The sequence below is a fragment of the Punica granatum genome, chromosome 2 (assembly GCF_007655135.1).
Source record: "Punica granatum isolate Tunisia-2019 chromosome 2, ASM765513v2, whole genome shotgun sequence".
Taxonomy (NCBI): domain Eukaryota; kingdom Viridiplantae; phylum Streptophyta; class Magnoliopsida; order Myrtales; family Lythraceae; genus Punica; species Punica granatum.
The window spans coordinates 15,457,737-15,477,662 of NC_045128.1; the positions used below are offsets into that span (position 1 = coordinate 15,457,737).

At 40.2% G+C, this 19,926-nt stretch overlaps 2 protein-coding genes across 2 annotated transcripts; both read right to left on the bottom strand.

Moving 5' to 3' along the window:
• Positions 1-4,598: 4,598 nt before the first annotated feature.
• LOC116194294 (probable pectinesterase/pectinesterase inhibitor 12) lies at positions 4,599-6,546 on the bottom strand. Its single transcript, XM_031523071.1, has 2 exons — positions 5,506-6,546; positions 4,599-5,429 (listed from the first exon to the last, which is right to left on the bottom strand). Exons 1-2 carry the CDS (start codon positions 6,443-6,445, stop codon positions 4,741-4,743), a joined length of 1,629 nt encoding a protein of 542 aa, XP_031378931.1. The 5' UTR covers positions 6,446-6,546; the 3' UTR covers positions 4,599-4,740.
• Positions 6,547-15,594: 9,048 nt separating this feature from the next.
• Positions 15,595-18,531, bottom strand: LOC116196393 (cation/calcium exchanger 4-like). Its single transcript, XM_031526078.1, has one exon. The coding sequence runs from the start codon at positions 18,051-18,053 to the stop codon at positions 16,080-16,082; it is 1,974 nt and encodes a 657-aa protein (XP_031381938.1). The 5' UTR covers positions 18,054-18,531; the 3' UTR covers positions 15,595-16,079.
• Between the last annotated feature and the right edge of the window lie 1,395 nt (positions 18,532-19,926).

The window sequence follows — 19,926 nt, forward strand, 5'->3', positions numbered from 1 at the left end:
CATTTTGGGTGATTCTTCCAATATTGGCCGACTCCCCCTTTCCTCCAAATTTCGACCCAATATTTCTGCTGAGCCACTCCCCCTCATTTCCAGCGGACGGCCCAAAATCTTCTCTGTTCGGCCCGTCTCTGAAATCTTGTGATCTGGACTGGCCCCGTTTTTGGGCCTTCCTTCCTTTTCCAGATTTGTCTGCTTCTGCCCATCATCATTTGGGCTGCTCTGCCACCTATTTTCTGTGGGCTTCCCGTGCTGCCATAGCCCGAGTTCGGGCCCTTCATATGTGCTGGTTGGCAAGGCCTCACTTAGGAACAATGGCCCACCTTGTCTCCCCTGCTTCGGTTCTGCATTTTCCGTGGCAAAGGGAAAATTGGTCTCGCAAAAATGAACATCTCTCGACACAAACGTTTGTCGATTCTTTAAGTCATAAAGCCGCCAACCCTTCTTTCCATGTGGATACCAGATAAAAATGCATTTTCGAGACCTCGGTTCGAATTTATCCTTGGTCCGTGTGTGAGCATAACACAATGATCCAAAAACTCGTAAATTCGAGTAGTTAGGTGGTTTACCGAATAATACCTCGTGTGGACTTTTATTACCAAGCAGTGACGATGGGGTGACATTTATCAAGTGAACAGCAGTCGACACACATTCACCCCAGAACCTTGTTGGCAATAAGGCCTGAAACATGAGTGCCCGAGCAACATTGAGGATGTGGCGATGTTTCCTTTCAACTCTGCCATTCTGCTGCAGCGTATCTGTACAAGACGTTTGATGCACAATGCCATGTGCAGAGAAAAAGTCTCGTAGTTCCTTCGACAAAAACTCCATCCCATTATCACTTCTTAGGATCTTAATCGTGCGACCAAATTGATTTTTAATTAAATTATAAAAATCAATGATAAACCGCCGAGCTTCAGATTTTTCTCGTAACAGATATAACCACACTCCTCGACTAAAATCATCAACAATTGTTAAGAAGTAATTGGATCCACAACTTGCCTTAATTTTATATGGCCCCCATAAATCACAGTGTATCAACTGAAATGGATACTCAGCTTTATTCATACTCAAGTGAAATTGTGAGCGTGTCTGCTTCGCTCTAAGACAAACATCACACCCCTTATTACTTCTTTCACCAAAATCCAAATTAGTACCATTTAATTTCATCGTGCGAGACGGATGACCGAGCCTCTGATGCCATATCTCCGCAGATCCCTCTATGACTGTCTGACATACTTGCGGTGTAGTGGCCACTCTCCTCAGATGATAGACCCCCCCTCGAAGTTCACCCACTCCAAGCGTCCTCCTCGAGGTGCGGTCCTGAATAACACATAAATTGCCGCAGAATGTCACGGTGCAGTTCATCTCTTTCGATAATTGTGCAATAGAAATTAAATTGCAATTGAAAGTGGGCACATAGAGCACGTCAGTAATTTCCATCAAGTTTGCAATCATCACATTTCCCATTCGGGTGGCTTGTACCATGCCCCCGTTTGGTATAAATACCGGTGCTCCGCCCTTTAGTTGAACTGATTTCGTGAAATTCTCAAGACACCCCGTCATGTGTCTCGAGGCTCCTGTGTCCAAAATCCATTCATCCTGTAAGTCTGCAAAAATAAATTCATTACCAACAAGCCGATTCGAATCCATATTGTCTTGCGAAAGCATGGACAGCAATCGTTGAAATTGCTCATCGGGAAGGGCCTCTAAACGTTCAGCCCGTGAGCCACTTCCTTGAGCCGTCTAGACTGCATTTGCACGGTCTGGGCCTCGCTGGAATTGGGCTCTCCCTCGCAGCCCAAAGCTCTGCTTTGTCTGTCCCTGTCCAGGCCCTTTCCCTCCATTGGGCTTGGATTTTGGGTGCTAAGATGGATATCCAATGAGGGCCCAGCAAGAATTCCTCATGTGGCCCACTTTTCCACAGTTGCTGCATATTGTCTTCTCCCTCGAAAGGCCCTGCAACTCTCTGCTGGTTCCTCCTCGCCTCTGTTCCAGGTCTTCTTTGGCGAGAAATGCAGCCGATTCAGGAGTCGACTCTTGTGCACGTGAGACCAGCTTCTGCCGTTCTTCGTTTGCCACCATATTATACACCTTGTTCAAGTTCGGCATCGGCTCAATACTGAGGATGGTGGACCGAATCGTGCTAAAATCCGAGGTGAGTCCCATGAGAAATTGAAAACATTTTTCCGTCTCTCGTTGCACAGCAATCACGGCACCCGCTCCACATCTACAACCCGGGTGTTCTAAATAGAACTCTAACTCATCCCACAACAACTTCAATTTACCATAGTAATCCCGAACACTCGGCCCGTCTTGCTTGAGAAGACAAATTTCGGTTTTGATTTGGAAAACCCTAGATTGATTTCCCTCGGAATATCTCTCCTTGAGATCATCCCATAAGCTTTTGGCGTCCACGGCGTATGCAACGGTGGCCTGAAGACTGCCTTCCATGGTGTTAAACATCCACGCCAAGATCGTGGAGTTACACCGTTCCCATCTTTCTCTGAGGGGACTGTTATCTCCCGGTTGCTCGAGAGATCCGTCTATGAAGGGCAGTTTGTTCCTTGCCCGTAACGCAATCAACATGGCTCGTGACCACGTCAAATAGTTGTCGCCGTTGAGGGTGCACCCGATTATTTGGGCTCCCGTGCTATCCGACGACGTAAGGCGATATACCGGCGGAACCTCCACACTCCTCATTGAGCCGCCCCCTGCCTCTCTGCCCTTTGACGAGTTAGAATCCATTCTCGGACTCTTCTCATCATCACTAACATCAGACATATTGAAGTCGGAAAATTTCAATCGGCTCAGAAGCGTAGGCGCTCTGATACCATGTGAGATTTGGATCAATCCAACTTATTATTCAGTATGTCGATCAACGAATAAATAACCCGATTGATATTACAAGAAAAGGAAACTAAGAAATATTCTAGGCCTAATATCTGTGACTACCTAAAATATTGAATAGCAATTATACAAGATTCCTAGTATATACGTATACAATCTAAAATATCTGTAATAATACCAAGAGGTAAAACTCTTACAGTGTGAATTTTCTGCATTCACATATACTTGAACCCGAAACCTTATTAAAGAAGAACAAGTGCCGAGCCATTTGAATCAGCCCACGTTGGTGAGTGGTTTATCTATAATAGGATAACAAGTTCACAATAATTAGGCTGTGCACTGAGAAATGCCAGTTACATTAAATTATATTTTGTCGGATGAGGAATATGGGAATAGGAGTAAGAAGGAATAGAATTTTAATTTTCATGGATTTACAATATTCTAGTCAAGTATTTGGAATATATTTCAGTTCAGAATTAGGATATTAAAAAAGAAATAATCAATATATCCTTTAAAAATAAATATTTTAATTTTAAAATTAAAATAAACTTTGAAAATTAAAATTCCAATTAATAAAGGAAAACCAAGAAAGAAAATAAAACTATGAACGGAGATGGAGAGAGGAGCAATGGGGGCCGGCATTGACCACCACCGCCTCAGCAAGCCTCCCACTGGGGTTGGCTCGCGTTGGGCTCCCACTACCAGAAAGTCCAAGCCTTCTTTTCTTGGAAGACAGAGAAAAGCAGGGAGATAGGGAAAATGATGGCCCGGTCTCGTTGAGATATTTTGACCGCTTGAAAATCAAGTAAAAAGTTCATTTTTGTCCGCATAATTTTCATACAAGTCCTAATAGAAGAGAGTTGTAATCTGCCATTCAAAAACGAAAACGAAATCCTCTTCTTGAAAGCAAGTTTTTCTTCGAAAACTTTGTCAGAAATTTGAAATTTTAGTTCAGTAGAAACACAGAAATTTTAATAATTTTTACGTCTCTTTTTTTATTTGTATGGATATTATGGATCATGGTAATCAAATTTATGTAAATTTTGGACTACAAAATCCCATTTCAACTTTCATTATATTGTTCAATTTTCTAAAATGGAAAAGGAATTTGCGAGGTGAAAACAATTATTTTAGAAGGCGTCATAGAATAAGAAAAGGCAGGGGATTAAAGAAACTTATCCGAACTGTTATTTATAAGTTTCGGCGAGATCTGTGTTTTACGCATATGTTCGATAAACTTTCTTTGATGGTTGCCCCTTGAAACTAATTACTGGTCTCTGTCCCTGAATATAAGGATACATGACACGGATAATAGATTCTGTCATTCGACTCTTATCCATGGAAATTTAGCATCATTGTTAAAAAATATCTTACACTTGTGTAACGCTTGATAGGTCAATAGAAATTTAATATGGTATCAAATCAGATTACGCTTCCGCGTGCTCACGTGAGCTCACACTATGCCGACCCAATATCGAGAACAAATAAAAGAGCACCTCATGTTAGTCCCTCCTTACCCGAGCACGGAAGATGGGTCCGGCTCGAGATCAATTATTGAAGGCGGATGTTTAAGGGCACGTGACAACGTGTAGGTAGAAATAGACTACACATTGTACGTGAAGAAGGGGGTTGAAGATATTAATCATACATTGAAAAGATGAATAAAAATCAATTGATTTATTTGATATTTGAGTACCAACACTTATCGGTTTGACATTTTAAATGTAAATTAGTCCAATCTCGCATATGCGTAATGGAAATTCAATAACTTGTAACTTGAAAAGGGAACCTTAATGACTTCTCGTCACAAACACTGAAGTGATAGATATACCCTAAATGATGCCATCTCGTATAAACTTTTTAAGTATTGACATGAAGCCTAATCACGAAATGTCAAATTCCGTCATCGTAAGGAAATGAAGTTGATTCGAGCCACTCCTCGCTGGTAATAAACTCCGAGACCGTGAAATTGTATGCCTCGTAGTAGTCCAGGACGTGGTATCCAGGCCAAGTGACTCGGTTGTCAGCGCTGGAGCCCGGACCATAATTCTCGTATTCGCCGTAGTAGAGTGTGTCCAGCCCCTCGTCTCCCGACCATCGGGTCCAACCACTGGGGTCAATGAACCCATCAATGTAGGACTCCATTACGACAGTCCTAGAGTAGTTTCTCCAGGGCCTGCCCAGATAGCTGTTTACACTGCCGGAATTCGAGACCAGGTCCTCCATGGCCAGAATTGAGCAGTTCTGGATGGAGATCCCCGTGTTCTGGTCCGGAGTTTCTCTGGACTGGGCAGTGATGACTGTGAACTGGCCTGGCATTGGCATTCTCGAGATTATATTGCAGCCCTGGAAAACGGCCGCCGCATTCCCAAAGATGTAGTCGATAGTTCCCGAGATGTCACACTCCCTGTAAAACTGCCTAAATGAGTGAACATACAGGGTGTCCTGATAGGCACTCATAGAGCACCTGTAGAAGGCCGAGAAGTCCGCATTCACGCGCAGCGCCACCGCCTGGTGCTTCGCAGGCCCTGCTGTGTTCTCGAAGGCAATATCCCGTGCCAGGAAACCTTCTCCTGATACCGCTGAAGAAACCAAAGATCAAAGCATATTAACAAGACAGGACCATAGAAAAGGAAAGTAGTCGTCTGTGAAACTAACCAACAGTGGCAGATCTAAAGGTAGTCCAGCCATCAGCAACACTCCTGTTCCCAGTAATCACAGTAACATCGGCACCATCCCCGAGCAGAACAATGTTCATCTTATAGCTTGGGATCTCTACATTCTCCGTATATACACCTTCCTTCACGTAGATTATAGTCCTGTCGTAGCTGTTATTCGGCGCAAAATTTATCGCGTCACTCACCCTGGTGAAGTTCCCGGTTCCATCTGCTGCCACAGTGATCACCTCGCTTGGATCGTACTCGTCGTCCTCCAGCACACGCCTGGCATTCTCGGAGACCCATTCTGGGAAGCTAGTCAGCTTCCGGCCCGCCCGGGATGGCTTCTTGGCCACCTGTCCAGCCAGAATCGCGAGGGAGTTGCTCACGTGCTTGTAGGTGCTAAGGACGGAATTCACCAGGATGGGCTTCGCGGGCCCTGAGGCAGAGCTCAGCTCCTCGAGGCATGTCGCCTTGTTCGTAAGCGCTGCGCTGAGATAGGCCCATGCGTTCGGTAATTTCCGGGAATCTCCAAGCCAGGACTGGGAGACCGATCTTTGCAAGGAGGAAACGGTGACTTGGTGGAGATCCTTGCAGTCTTGGAGGGTTCCCTTCTGGTGTTCAATGATGTTAAGTTTTGAGTGGCCAAGGAAGATGTCGAAGAGGAGCGTGTTGAGCTTCGTGGCTTCGGAGATGGCGGCCTCGAGGGTATGGAGGAGGAAGGTGAGGATGTTCGGGGTAATGTTGATGGAGATGGAGAGCTTCAGCGATTCGATGCACAGATCGGGGTAAGGCGTTTCTTTGCAAATAGATTTGATTGCTGCGAGGTGGGCATTGAGGGAATTCGAAGTCGAAGAAGTATCCGCGAGAGCATTGGTTGTTGAGAGGAGTATTGCAGAGACTAGGAAGATTGATCTTACAATGTTTAAAGTCGAAGCCATGGAGTTGAAGGAGAGGAGAAAGGACGAAGAAGAGAATGAAGATATGAAAGCATTTTATACCGTAGGGGGTTATCACCAGACCGGGCCGATAACCGAACGAAATTAGTCTCAGCCAACAGCAACACCTGTAGTCTTAACCAAAAAGAAACAGGCCATCGGGGACTGTTACATAGATTGAGATTTCAAATCATCCTTACAGTAAATCCGGTATAAAAAGTTGAATATTATATTATATTACCAATGAGTCTTAATGTCAATTAACGGACGACATTGCATAACGGGGTTCACGTTTATATGCCGACCGTAAGAAGAGGAGTGTCAGAGCGATCTACTGCTGCATAGTGCCACTGCATATGTGATAATCTACTACCTCCAATGCCCCGACACATTAATTTTCAGTGTTTCCTTGCTATTATATTCTCTATCGGGGCCGGCGCACTCGTGACGGATGAGGACTGACTTTGGACCGAAGTGTGATTAGATTCTGCGAGCTTGATAACAAATTAACTGATTGATTAGGAGTTAAGCATATAATAATCGAGTTTTGGGAAGTTAAGCTCGATGGATTTTGTCTTGGATTATCAAATGGATTATACTTGCCCAGAATTTGGTGAGGTGGAAGGCTGGAAAAGGGCAGAACAATGACAGAATATGCATTTGGCCTTTTCCGTGCTATTAACATTTCACGAGACATTAGTTGGAAAGCGGCTCACTGGCAGACACTCCCCCAGCACAACTTGCAGCTACACTATTCTTTTTTTTCTGGATAAAATAAAGGAGAAGAGGAATGCATCCGAAACCCATACCAAAAGTTTTTTTTTTCTTTACTGAGTTGATTCAGGTAATTCGATATCTTTTTTTCTTTTGAATGAGGTTTCGTTTCAAGTTTTGTGAATACAAAATATCCGCGGTTAAAAGATTTTTATCCCTTAGCGAGCTGAACCTGCTCAAATTTGATTTAAATGATTCGCACTTATTCTCCTTAATTAAGAGCTTGGGTTCAAATTTTTTGAAATGAGAAAATTCAAAATTGGAAACTTTTATCTCGTAGTAAGCAGACAGATTTGTACCTAGATGAGTTAGCTTGATGCCGTTGGACTTTCATATAGTCAATAGTGCATATAAGAAATCAAGAGAGGATTTAGCGCAGTGACGCACATTTCGTCTAGTGACCAAAATGTCTGAGGTTCGATACACAATGGGACTACATGTAACTATATACTAGATATTTAGGATTTTTATTTCCTTGTATTAGGCCGTAAACCTTTCTTGTAATCGAAAAAATAATGCACATAAAAGAGGAATATATTCTTTCTATAATTAGTTTTGTTTTTTCCCTAATAAGTTAACAGAAGAAATTTATCCTTTCAGCCAAAACAAATAATTAAATGGATAATTATAATAATATGCTGTATATGTTAGCAGATGAGGTTTGAAAACAAGCGGTTTCTCAAAATAGAAAAACTAAGATGCATCATGATCTGTCTAGTACTACCGATTGATTCTCATCGAATCATTCATGTGGTGAGCCTCAAATGAGCTCCTATTTCGCTAGTCCTTTTCGCACTCCAACGCTCAATTTAACTAGGACGATATCTAATGTCATTTGAAATCTCAAAACTTAGTGACCACACTGATCTTTCTCTGCTCAAATTACATGAGAAAATTATCGCCTGGTGTTGGTAGGTCATGATCCAAATGTTTCGTGTTATTAATTCAGTGTGTGCACTGGAAAAGATCGATACGGGAGGATCTACTTTTAGGAATAATAAACCGTCCCCTTGATCGAAAGAGGGTATAGCGCAATAACGCAGATCTTTACTTGTTATACTAGAGGTTACTGGTTCGATGTCTAGTGAGACTGCCGTGTCCGTTTATTACGGCGGTTGCTTATGGGAATCTGGAGCTTGGTGTAAATGAATAGCCTTGAACAGGAAACTACAATCAATGCATTAAATGTTACTTAATGATATTACCCAAACCTCACCACTTAAGCGACATGCATTGGTTCGTCCTGCACATCCGCAGGCCATTCTTTTCTGCTTTTTAATTCGTTCTTCTATATTGCCAATTTCTGGATTATTTATGTATTGGGTTCATAATCATCATAATCTACGGACAGGATCTATCCCATGGGCATCGATGCATATATCTGCTCTCAATAGTGCTTGTTAACCATCTAATTAGTTTGGAGATCGAACGCTTGACCAAAGACACAAAACTATCGAAACTATGTATGCTGGAGAATTAACGTATATATAATTCAAGGACATCTTAGGCTAATTATGACTCTCGAATCAAAAGGATGTTGGTTGATATTGTGAAACCTGTGAAATTTTGGATTGCTTAACCTTGTAGCCTCATGCCTGGCCAAAAGAAGTTTTTGAAGAGGCCGTACCATATGAGTTGATTTCTCGGTAGACGCTTAAATTTAAAAAATTAGTCTGTCATTTTGCGTGTTGCGTAGATTCTTAATTTTTTATATATTTTTTAAAATTAGTTTTAAAAATACTTTCTACAATGACATTTGTACTGTATATTGTATAACAGACTCTTCGGGGAAAAAGGAAATTCATACTTCTTGTACAAATTAATGCATGAAAATAAAAGGTCTTCGATCAATTAAGAACTCCTAAAATTGCCAAAAGGTTGACGCGACACTAAAACCTCTCATTGTTAACATCCGGAGAGCTTACCTTAAAAGCTAGAATGGATTGAATTGCATAGGCCAAGAATGAGAATGAGGACAACTTGGGAGCTGAATTTCAGGTGGCAAACTGAGCAATTAATGCTATGAACTGATCTGTCTCATCCATTTTGGCCGAAATAGAGAGGACAAGGAAGGCGGGGATGGACTGATAGGACGGCCAAATTTAGAGGAAATTAGTGATACTATCCCCGCCTTGCGCTAGAATCGTTATTTTATTATTTTAAATTAATAATTAATAATTTATCAGAAATTAAGTAATTAACCATTTACAAATTTAAATTTTTAAATATTTATATTTAATATAAGAGTTAATCACTCAGAAAAACACTACCTTTATACTTTTTTTAAAATATTGCACGATTTTTGAAAAATAGCATAGAAAAGCACGAAATTCGCATTTTTTTCTAAATACAACACGACCTTTTGAGAGTAGCACAGAAATGTATGACCTTTACATTTTGTTTGGGCTCTAAAAGCAAGAACTAATTGGATCACTAATGGCGATCGCGATACCCACTTTTTCCTTGTTTCCACAATCATCCACCGTTGAAGAAATAAAATTATTGCCCTTTGAAGCCCACTAGTGAATGGATCCATGACCAGTCAGCCCTTAAGAACCTTATCCAGTCCCACTTTGTGAATAGATTTGGTTCTGAGGAAGTCACCTCATATTGACCTGTTCTCCCCGGGCCTCAATGGAGAATGACCATCAATGACTTGCGATTTGCTTCCCTTATCCGCCCTATCCTTGCAAATGATATCTCTAATGCCATATTCTCTATTAGGCCCTATAAGGCTCCAGTACCCGACGACCTCTATGCCTATTTTTATCAGAGATGTTGGGAAATTGTTGGAGCTTCAGTCGAGCAAGTTATGCTCCGTTTCTTTGCATCCTCAGATCTTCCCAAAGGTTTGAACCATACTGTTATCTCATTGATCTCCAAATGTGACTCCCCAGAGACTATTACGCAATTCAGACCAATCAGTCTTTGTAATACCGTTTACAAGATTATCTCTAAAATTCTTGTTCGACGATTACGTCCATATCTCGAAGATCTCATATCACTCTTCTAGTGCGGTTTCATTCCCGGACGGAGACATCTAATAATGTAATCCTCCTCTGTGAAGTGATGCAATCCTTTAGAACTTGCAAGGGAAGTAGTGGAGGTTTCGTATTGAAATTTGACCTTGAAAAGGCCTTTGACTGACTAGAGTGGTCTTCCATTTGTAAGGTCCTCCACCACTTTTCCTCCCCAAAGGCGTAGATCGATTTGACTCTATCATGCATTTGTTCCACCACCATCTCTGTTCTCATAAATGGTGGATGCCTGGACAAGTTCACCCTTCTCATGGAATTCGTCAAGGTGACCCCTTATCACCATACATCTCCACCTATGCATGGCGTACTTGGTTAATCTTATAGAGGATGTCGTAGATTCCAAAGCTTGGAAGGGCATCAAACCAGTACATGGAAATCTCTACTTGTCCCATCTCTTAATCGCCGATGATATTCTCTTGATTCGAACAATTGATGCCTCAATAATTCAATTTGTCTTCTTCTGTAAAGAATCAAGTATGAGGGTCAACTTCAACAAGTCAAAGCCCCTCTTTCCCAAAACACGCTTACTGCCCACCAAACCCATGTGTGTTCAGTCTTTGGGGTTCAAGAAACATGTGACTTAGGAAAGTATCTTGGGTTTTCCAATAGCTCTTTCGACCCGAAAGGAATCAGACTTCTCCTTCGTAGTAGAGAAAGTTCGATCCGATCCAAGTTAGTGGGATGGAAATCGAATCTCCTCTTAATGGATGGTCCGACCACCCTCATCGAATCCTCTTGTGCGGCTGTTTCATCTTACTATATGCAATGCTCTATCTTCCCTCAATCCATCACTTCTGCCTTAGAAAAAATTAATCGTGATTTCCTTTGGGGTACCACAATAGAAAAAAGGAAGCTACATCTAGTCTCTTGGGAAGAGGTCACAAAACCCAAAAATACGAAGGGTCTTCGCATCACTCGGCTTGCTTTTTGGAATAGAACGCTCCTTGGCAACATGGTCTCAAGAGTTGTCTCTTCGGCCGCACCTTGGGCACGTCTCCTTCATCATAAATTCAATATCCAAAGCCCGACTCAACATTGGAAAGGCTCCATTACTTTGATGGGGAAAAGGAGCAAAATGGCGAATTGGTAATGGATCCCTTGCTCAATTCTGGATTAACAGTTGGGTTGGTGTCACTATTCTGCGAAACTGCATCCAAGGGCCTTTACCAGCTCTCGAGTCCACTCGTTTGGTAAGAACTGTCATTACTACTTCAATGTCTTGGGACTTCAGCCCCCTACCTTTCGTTTTACCATCGGACATCATTAACTCAATACGAGGCTGACCTATTGGCTCCAAGAATGACACCCCTGATTCCATCTCCACATGGTCGTTTCTCCTCTAAATTTGCCTATCAACTTCAATTTGAGGACTCAACCCCTTCTGCAAGTGATTAGACTTGGCTATGGAAGAGTCCCTGTCTCCCTAGAATCTAATACTTCCTTTGGCTTTGTCCCAAGGACCAACTTGCTACTGCTTCTCTCCTTACCCGACGTGGCTCCCCTATCTCGCCAATTTGCTCAGCTTGCTCCAGGATGATGGAATTTGTGGAACACATACTCAAGGAGTGCTCCATTGCACACATATTTTGGCAACAATATATAATCCGTGTGGCCAAAAGAGCCTCCTTTGTGGCTCCTATGGAAAGTTGGATTCTTGCCAATGTCTCATTGGACCAGCCTTCTAACCTGAACATCCCATGAGGAGTGCTTTTCACTTTTGCACTCTTAACATCTTTGGAAAAATCGATACTCGAGAATCTTCTCCTCTAAACCTTTGCAGAACAACCTTTTTGATCACACACTTCACATAGCGGCTGAGTTCCACGCCGTCACAGGTAAACCTTTACTTCATCCCTCTACCACCCTCCAAGTCAGATGGGAACCCTCTTAATAGCTTCTACAAGCTTAACACTGACGGCTGCTCCAAGGGCAACCTGGGGTTGGCTAGTGCGGGAGGTCACATTTGAGATACCCTTGGCAGATGGATTATAGGCTACACAATAAACCCAGGAATCACGGCCAACCCTGTCGCTAAGCTGGAGACACTTCGACAAGGGCTTACTCTTGCTTGTGGTTGCAATATTTGAAAGCTTATTGTTGAGCTTGATGCCAAACTTATCATGGATTGGATTTGGGGGAGTTCCTCAAGTATGACTCTTCTGCACTTAATTGATGAATGCAATATTATATAAATTCATGATTATACTTACAATTCTACTAGTGTTGATGGTAGTAGACGCGATTTTATTTCACTCCATACCTAATTTAATTATAAAATACCGATCTTAACTATAATAAAAAATTATTCAGAGAAAAAACTATAATCAAAAGTAAAGAGAAGAATAAGGAGTAGAAGGCCACTGAATTAAGATGAGAGTAAAAAAAATGAGACTACGAAATAATAACAAAAAAGAAGGAAATATTGATTTGCTCTAGTTTTTATATACTTTGTGTTTCAAATGCAATTTCAATGTATGTTGATGTTAAGTATACAAGTTCTAGTATACACGAGAATTTAATAAAAATAAATCATTTATTCGTGTGGATAATATATATTAGATCTACATCACTATGGATCATTATTTGAATTAAAATTCATTTTATGAATAAAAACTAAAAATCCACGTATATATAACATGATTTTGGATTGTAATATAGGTTTTTTGAAAGTTATATCAATATTATATTTACTTACAAATAGTCAAATCTTTGATCCGCAGAGCGCAATTTTCCTAGTATTTTCTATTTCACATGACATTATTTTGTTAGCGTTATATTGGTACGTACTTTCCCAATAATACAATATACTTACCCATTCCAAACGGCTCTAATTTTGCATGTGAAGTTGGGACTTGGGCTTGTTCTTTGACCACTGGAAAATATATTTCCCTCCCACGAATTAACAATTTCCTGGCTACTCATAAATAACCTTAGCTTCTTGGGCTAACATTTGTCACCCTGGCGGGCCCATCTATATCACATCCTCTCCCCTCTTCGGTTCTGATCCTGGATGATGCGATGGACCTGTTCCAATAATATATCGTGTTCCCTTTGTATTATTAGTTAGTAAAATATTCACCATAAACTAATATAATTTACTACATAGTTTGTGTAATTGTGAAACAAATATTGGTTAAAATTACTATAAAAATAAATTTTTATCATACTTCAAATGATAATATATTCCTCCCGCACATTTCGATTTTGTTTGTACTTTAAAATATTTCTTTTATTAGTTTTAATATTCTATTTATAACTTACAATTGACAATGGAACGATTTAATAATATATAAATTATAAGACTAAAAAAAAGGCAGTGTTTTATGGATAATGGGGAAGGATTCTGTACATATATATATGTATATATAATTGCGAAATTCACTTATCAAAGAAGCGTGAGATTTGAAGATTCAAAAGCAAAGTAATTAATAATATATTGGAAAGATGGTTTTAGTTGTAGGTAATCATTAAATTTTTGTAGGTCTTTATTCAAATAGTCATTACAAGAACTTACATAAAATACTAACATTTTATCGGTATATAATATACGGACTTTTCAGAAAAGAATGATAAAGACGTTCTTCGGCTGAGTCGGCTGAGTGGCGTCTGGCCGAGTAGCACATCTCCGTGGGAAAATGAGAGATTCTAATAACTGGACGAAGACAATCTATGTATCTATATGTATATATTTTATGCAATTCAAACTGTTCTCGGGTCTTTATATATCTATATCTATATATATTATGCAATTCAGACCATTCTCATGAAAGCTTTTGTTCGTACGAGGAGAAATTGCCGCATAAATTTTTCCATGCTGGGAGGAATTATCACGTAAGCTACATATCCAATTAAATTTATCCCCTCTTCCATTAAGTGATTTTTTACTCTTCTTTCTCGGACTCCTGTCCCACTAATTGTTTTTTGATTCCCGATAGTTCTTATTCAAATTCCTCTCCCATTTTTTTCTCCAGCCATTAATTTATATAATTCTAAATTTTTATTTTTATATTACTAGAATAATTATTTTTTTAGAAAAAATATAAATATAGAATTTATTTAGTATTAGAATGTGAAACTCATCGATAGATTCTTGCCAAAATTATATAAAATGGGTTGACTATATTTTAGTAAAATTGAATGCCCACGCAATGTGTCGGTTGTACGACTAGTTATAATATTCTAACTACATACATCAAAATGATGGAATAAGAGATAAATTACCTTACATAAATCGAATGGTTAGAGTAGGGTACAAGAAATTAATTAAAACTTGTCTAACTACCTTGGAAGTTTAGAGCTTGCCTAGATAAATCAAAATCTATAAGTGAGAATTAAGAATATGTATACATACATCAAAATAATACACAAAGAAACAAAAAAAAAAAGAAAAAAGAAACTGAGACACACTTTATTAAGTTGCACTCTTACTTTCCATCAAGACCTCTCGTCTCCATGTTTGGGGCGCTTATGGTCAATGAGACCTTAGAGGAACACCACACATCCGTAAGTCTATAGTCAGGGTGCTATCATCGAAAGCGAGTTCATCCACAAATACGAAAAACTAAGGTTGTATTTAATTTTAGAGTTGAGTAAAGTTGAATTTTGATTTTAAATGATTTATAATGATTGTGTTGTTGAATTATGAGAAAAAATGTGAAAAAGTAATGAATAGTTGAGAGAAAATAATAATTGTGTTGTTGAATTATCGAAAAAATAATTAATAATTAAGAGAATTTAATATTAAAAATTGAATTGAATGATTAATTTTTTTTAAAAAAAAAGTAATAATTTTGTTGTTAAATTGAAAATAAATTGAATTAAATGGAGTAGAGTTAAAAAAATTTGAAACCAAACGGGATTAATTATAATTTTTCTAGATACATCAAAATGATGGAAAAAGTGATAAAATTAATTTACCCAAATCGAATGGTTAGAGTACGGTACAAGAAATGAACTAAAACTTGTCTAAATACCTTGAAAGTGTAGAACTTGCCCAGATAAATCAAAATCGTAAATTGTGAATTAAGAATATGTATAGATACATCAAAATCATACACAAAAAAATGACCCTTTATTAAGCAGCACTCTTATTTTCCATCCAGATCTCTCCATAAATGCCAGGATATTAGGACTGCTTCTGCTCAATCTAGCTTGGCTTGTTCCTTTATCCTCTGCTTTCTTTTGAAACTTCCTAGTAGGCCCTGGCCCTCGATAATTAGTTTCAGTTGCTGACCCATTTATTGTAGGTTATAAGCGATCCCCCACTCTAGAAGGGAATGAAACAATATATGCGAAATCCCAACAGTTAAACTAAATATATGCTTATAACGTTAAATGATATAAATCCAACACGATATTTTCTCATTTAGGATTTGTTTGCAGCTGAGAGCAATGCCAGCAAATCATAACACAGTGCCGGCATATCGAGAAAATTCATTAATTCACCACCAGAACCAAAACCACTTTCCATGGCAGAAACCCCAGCATGAACGAAGGATTGTAGCTGTAAACAGCAAAAGCGAAGACTCCTCTCAACAATATGTACCAGACAGACAATTCCGTACTATAGCCGCTTCAAAGAATGGAGAACAGCGGCCAAGCATACGAGCACAATTTGATAATATGTACAGAAACAACACTATCTTTATACCTATTGGTGAAAATGATTCTATGACCTTTTCCTTTTCCACCCTCGAGTACCTAAAACTCACAGCGTGGTGATCAAATCTTGTTCAGCAGGCGTGCGTTCTTCATCACTCATGATTGAAGCGATCGTTGATCACCTTCTAGATGGCAGTAATTCATCTTCAGACTTCCCACAACAGTTAAACTAGACCACTCAATGGAACCACACCCATTGAAGTCGTCAACCTCAAGATGAGAAACAGCGCATAGATTGCTATAAGCCCGACCCCCAACAGCTTATTCGGTCTCATATTGTTCCTTGGCAATATGATGAGGGCCCAAACAAGGCCGGCTATCAGGAAACCCATTGTGCAGAACAAGCTGCTGTCCTCTGGCACCACAAACGGAGCAGGTTTCTGGGACCAAGCGCCAAGGAGCAGCGACAGGCCCAGCCCTGCAAGCGTGTTGAACATGGGACCAGCATAGCATCCCGACATTGCAATCTGCACGCTGTCTCCACCATGCATCGCCAGTGCCACATTGGATGTTAGGTCTCCCATTGAGTTCCCCCAGGCCAACACTGTCAATCCAAGAATGGATGGATTGATGCCAAAAATTACTCCAAGTGCCACTAGAAGGGCGACAAGCTCGTTGGCTACCATGTAGAACCATATTATGCTCATGAAGAAGCCGCCAAATACCCATGGAAACAGGAATGTGCTAGGAGGCTGATCTGGTCGAGTGTATAGATAAGCTGCAACACCAAGAATACCCCCGGCAACAATCCCAACAGCATAAGCAATTTCCTTGCTTAGAATACTGACATCGTCCTGTGTACTCCACAGAAATGCTAAAAGAATTGGTGCTAACGAAGCACTTGCAATGGCATAAACTTTTGACCATCTCTCCTCCTCAACAACCGGGATGGTCATCCTCCTCGGAAGTGTCAGAGGCATTTCCAGCAGAGAAAACAGCTTCGAGAGCTTGAAGTAAGAAGACCTTTCATTTAGAGCCTCTTCATCATTCCAACCCCACAAGTTCTTTGGGCTATCTGGACCAGACTTGGTGGTCTCGTTCGAGTATATAGCAACATTCGAGGCCCACATCCAGTGGGGGAGTTTGCTCTGTAGATGGGGGACATCGGAATCGGACTCCTTTTCGAGGAAAGAAGCATATATGGACTCATCCTCCTCACTTCCATGAGAAAAGATACTTCCTCGTACAGGAAGCAAAGGCGTAACAGAATCTAATCTTAACTTCCTCACTTGTTTCCTCAACATCTCATTAGCAGCAACAGCAAAAGCATAGATCGCATATATCGAAACAAATGCTATAGCTCCTCCAACACTCACCTGACCGACAATTAGGATGATCCCGAGTGAGATCAGAGTAAAAAGGAAGAAGCAGATATCTCTGATGAAACACCTCTTATCGATCTGAACCCGCTGATCAGCCACACACAAGGAAACCGCACCCACAACAATGCAAGTAACAAAGACAGCCCCTCCCAAGACGCTATTGAGTCCAACCTCCCCTGCATCTTTGCCAACAAAAGCAGCAATGCTGGCAAACACATCTGGGGCCCCATTCCCAAGCGGGAGTAGAGTAACACCTGCAACTGTTGGGGGCAACCTTAAGAGACTCGAAAGCTTCTCTAAGCTACAGCAGAAGTAATCCGCTGCAGTGTTGCCCAGCAAATAAAACAACGCTGCGAGCCACAATGCAAGCACTGCATATCCCAAAAGGCTGAACTTTTCGCAGTCACAGTAGAAGAACCAAATATAATTAAAGAACCCCCCGGAGTTGCACTCAGGGTGCGCGATCAAGTAGTCACAACGGTTCTTGTAACCCTTGTGGTCTAACAATCCAGAGCACAATTTAGGGTCTTTCACAGTCAGATTATTCGAACCCGACCCATCAGAACCAAGAGTATAATTAGACGTCGTGACATCCAGTTCCGCCATTCTCCTATGGATTATTCCCACTGGATTACTGAAATCCCCTCTCGAGCTCCAATTCGGGGGCATGAAGGAAGGCGAATCAACCACATTTACACTTCTAAAGAAATTACCTTGGCTGTAGAACATGAACAGCAATACCACAGCACAAATCCCATTAAAAACCCCGCGAAAGACGGGATTCCTCGAGCGGAGATTGCCCTTCGGGACGACCATCCCTCCCGCAGAAACAATTACTGTATCTACAGAAACCCGAAACCAAAATCGAAGAACAGAACGGGGAATCGGGTCTAGGGTTTCGAAGACTGAAACCCCAACCTTAGACCACGCGGCTGCTGGACGGCGATCAAGCGCGTACAGCTACGGGGCTTCTGCAGGAGGATCGATGATCAGGGTTTTTCGCAGTTCTTGAAGGGGATTCCACCTTAGAGGGGCCGGAGGAAAAAGGGACAAGAAGAGGGTAGCTTCGGCGCAATTTCTTGATTCTGACTTCTTCTGGGGTTTGGCCGAAGATGAGGAAAGGGATGCCGGATGGGTTAAATCGACATAGGAGCAGCTCCCGGCATGAGAAGGGGCTTCAGTTTGTCGGAGGAGGAGGAGGACCAGATGCTGAAGTCTATGCAAGCAAATTACCGGAACGTGGGAAAGGTCGTTGAATGTTTCAGAAGTCCGATCGTTGAACGAAGGTTGGATAGATAGGTATTATTGTAATTTTTCTATTTTGTTTGTACTTTTTTCTGGTAAAAAGTATATTGTGGGACAAATAATCTTAAAAGTTCTATCAACATCCACACTCTTCTTGTTTTCGATATAAAACATCGACTGATTTTATTTTTTGTCCAAACCATCAATAGTTTTCCGTCAAAGTCTTGGTTGAAAAGGGATCTAGTTGATATCCGCGGGTGCTGTAATTTTTTTTGTCAATTTTTGTATGTAGACAACTAGCACATAAAAGCATATAAATGAGTATATATAGATCGAAAGAAAACTTATGTTCAAAATTACATATGTTTGACCAAGTAAACATAATAAACCCTGTAAATTGTGAGCGAGGATGTTAATGAGAATTATAGTGATTAAAAAGATATTTAAAAAATAGATATTTGTTTCTTGTATTTATAGGATAGTCAATGAGTTCTTTTTCAATTATCATGAATTTGTTTTAATCTTTTAAAAATTAAATATATATTACTAAGTACAAATAATATGATCAAATAACCAAATTATATAGATCGATACGGTGAAAGTAAGATATTGTAAAGTTCATTCTGGAACTGGAAGGTCAATTTTCACGTGGAACTGAGAGTTGGATAATCGGGTCACATGACGCATCCTCCTTCCAATCTGTGATCTTTATTTGTCATAATTGATAACTAGTCTTCTTGCTCGTGCGTTGCGCGGGACATTATATTTATATATATTTTACATAATTTTTACGAGATGTATTTAAAAAATGCAAACAATTATGACTTAAAAATACTTTTATTGATATTTTATAAACTACACGTACGCAACAAATTTCGAGTCTCTTATGTTAGACAAGAAAAAGAGCGACAAAATAGAATTTATATTAATGTTCTGGGTGTACAAATCTCTAGTCGGAAACTTGTAAATGAAAGTAAAGGTAGATAGAAATCCTCTGACTCTCTTCCACAAGTAGCAGAGTCTCGATTGAGGGCTTGAGCAGCTTGATCCTGTCGAGATATTGGTGGAACCACTGGGGCCTTTGAGGCTTGAATCCGATGAATCCTTGGTGAAGTCCTCCGAGTCTTTGGTTCAGTGGGCTTCGAGAGAGAGTTGGAGTCTTGAGTTTTGCAGAGTTTATCCCGGTCTTTGTGCCTCATTCTTCGTTGTTCGTTTATGAGGAGAGGGGAGAAAATGGTGATCCAAATACTCTCACATGATTGTCAATTAGAGATAATTATCTTATTTATTTAAATAAAAATAATCATCTAGTATAAGATATTATGAAACTTTTCGTAATCGCCTAGATTTTATTGGTTACAGATATATCTGATAAGTATATGAAATTAATTTATTATTTCAGATAATTCCAAATAAGTCAAGTCACCATCATATATTTGTATGG

Excerpts from the sequence above, each read along its gene's own strand:
- LOC116196393 (XM_031526078.1), bottom strand. The coding sequence starts at position 18,053 with ATGGTCGTCCCGAAGGGCAATCTCCGCTCGAGGAATCCCGTCTTTCGC.
- LOC116194294 (XM_031523071.1), bottom strand. The coding sequence starts at position 6,445 with ATGGCTTCGACTTTAAACATTGTAAGATCAATCTTCCTAGTCTCTGCA. Across the intron at positions 5,430-5,505 it reads CTTTAGATCTGCCACTGTTG|CGGTATCAGGAGAAGGTTTC; the intron begins GTTAGTTTCACA and ends TGGTTTCTTCAG.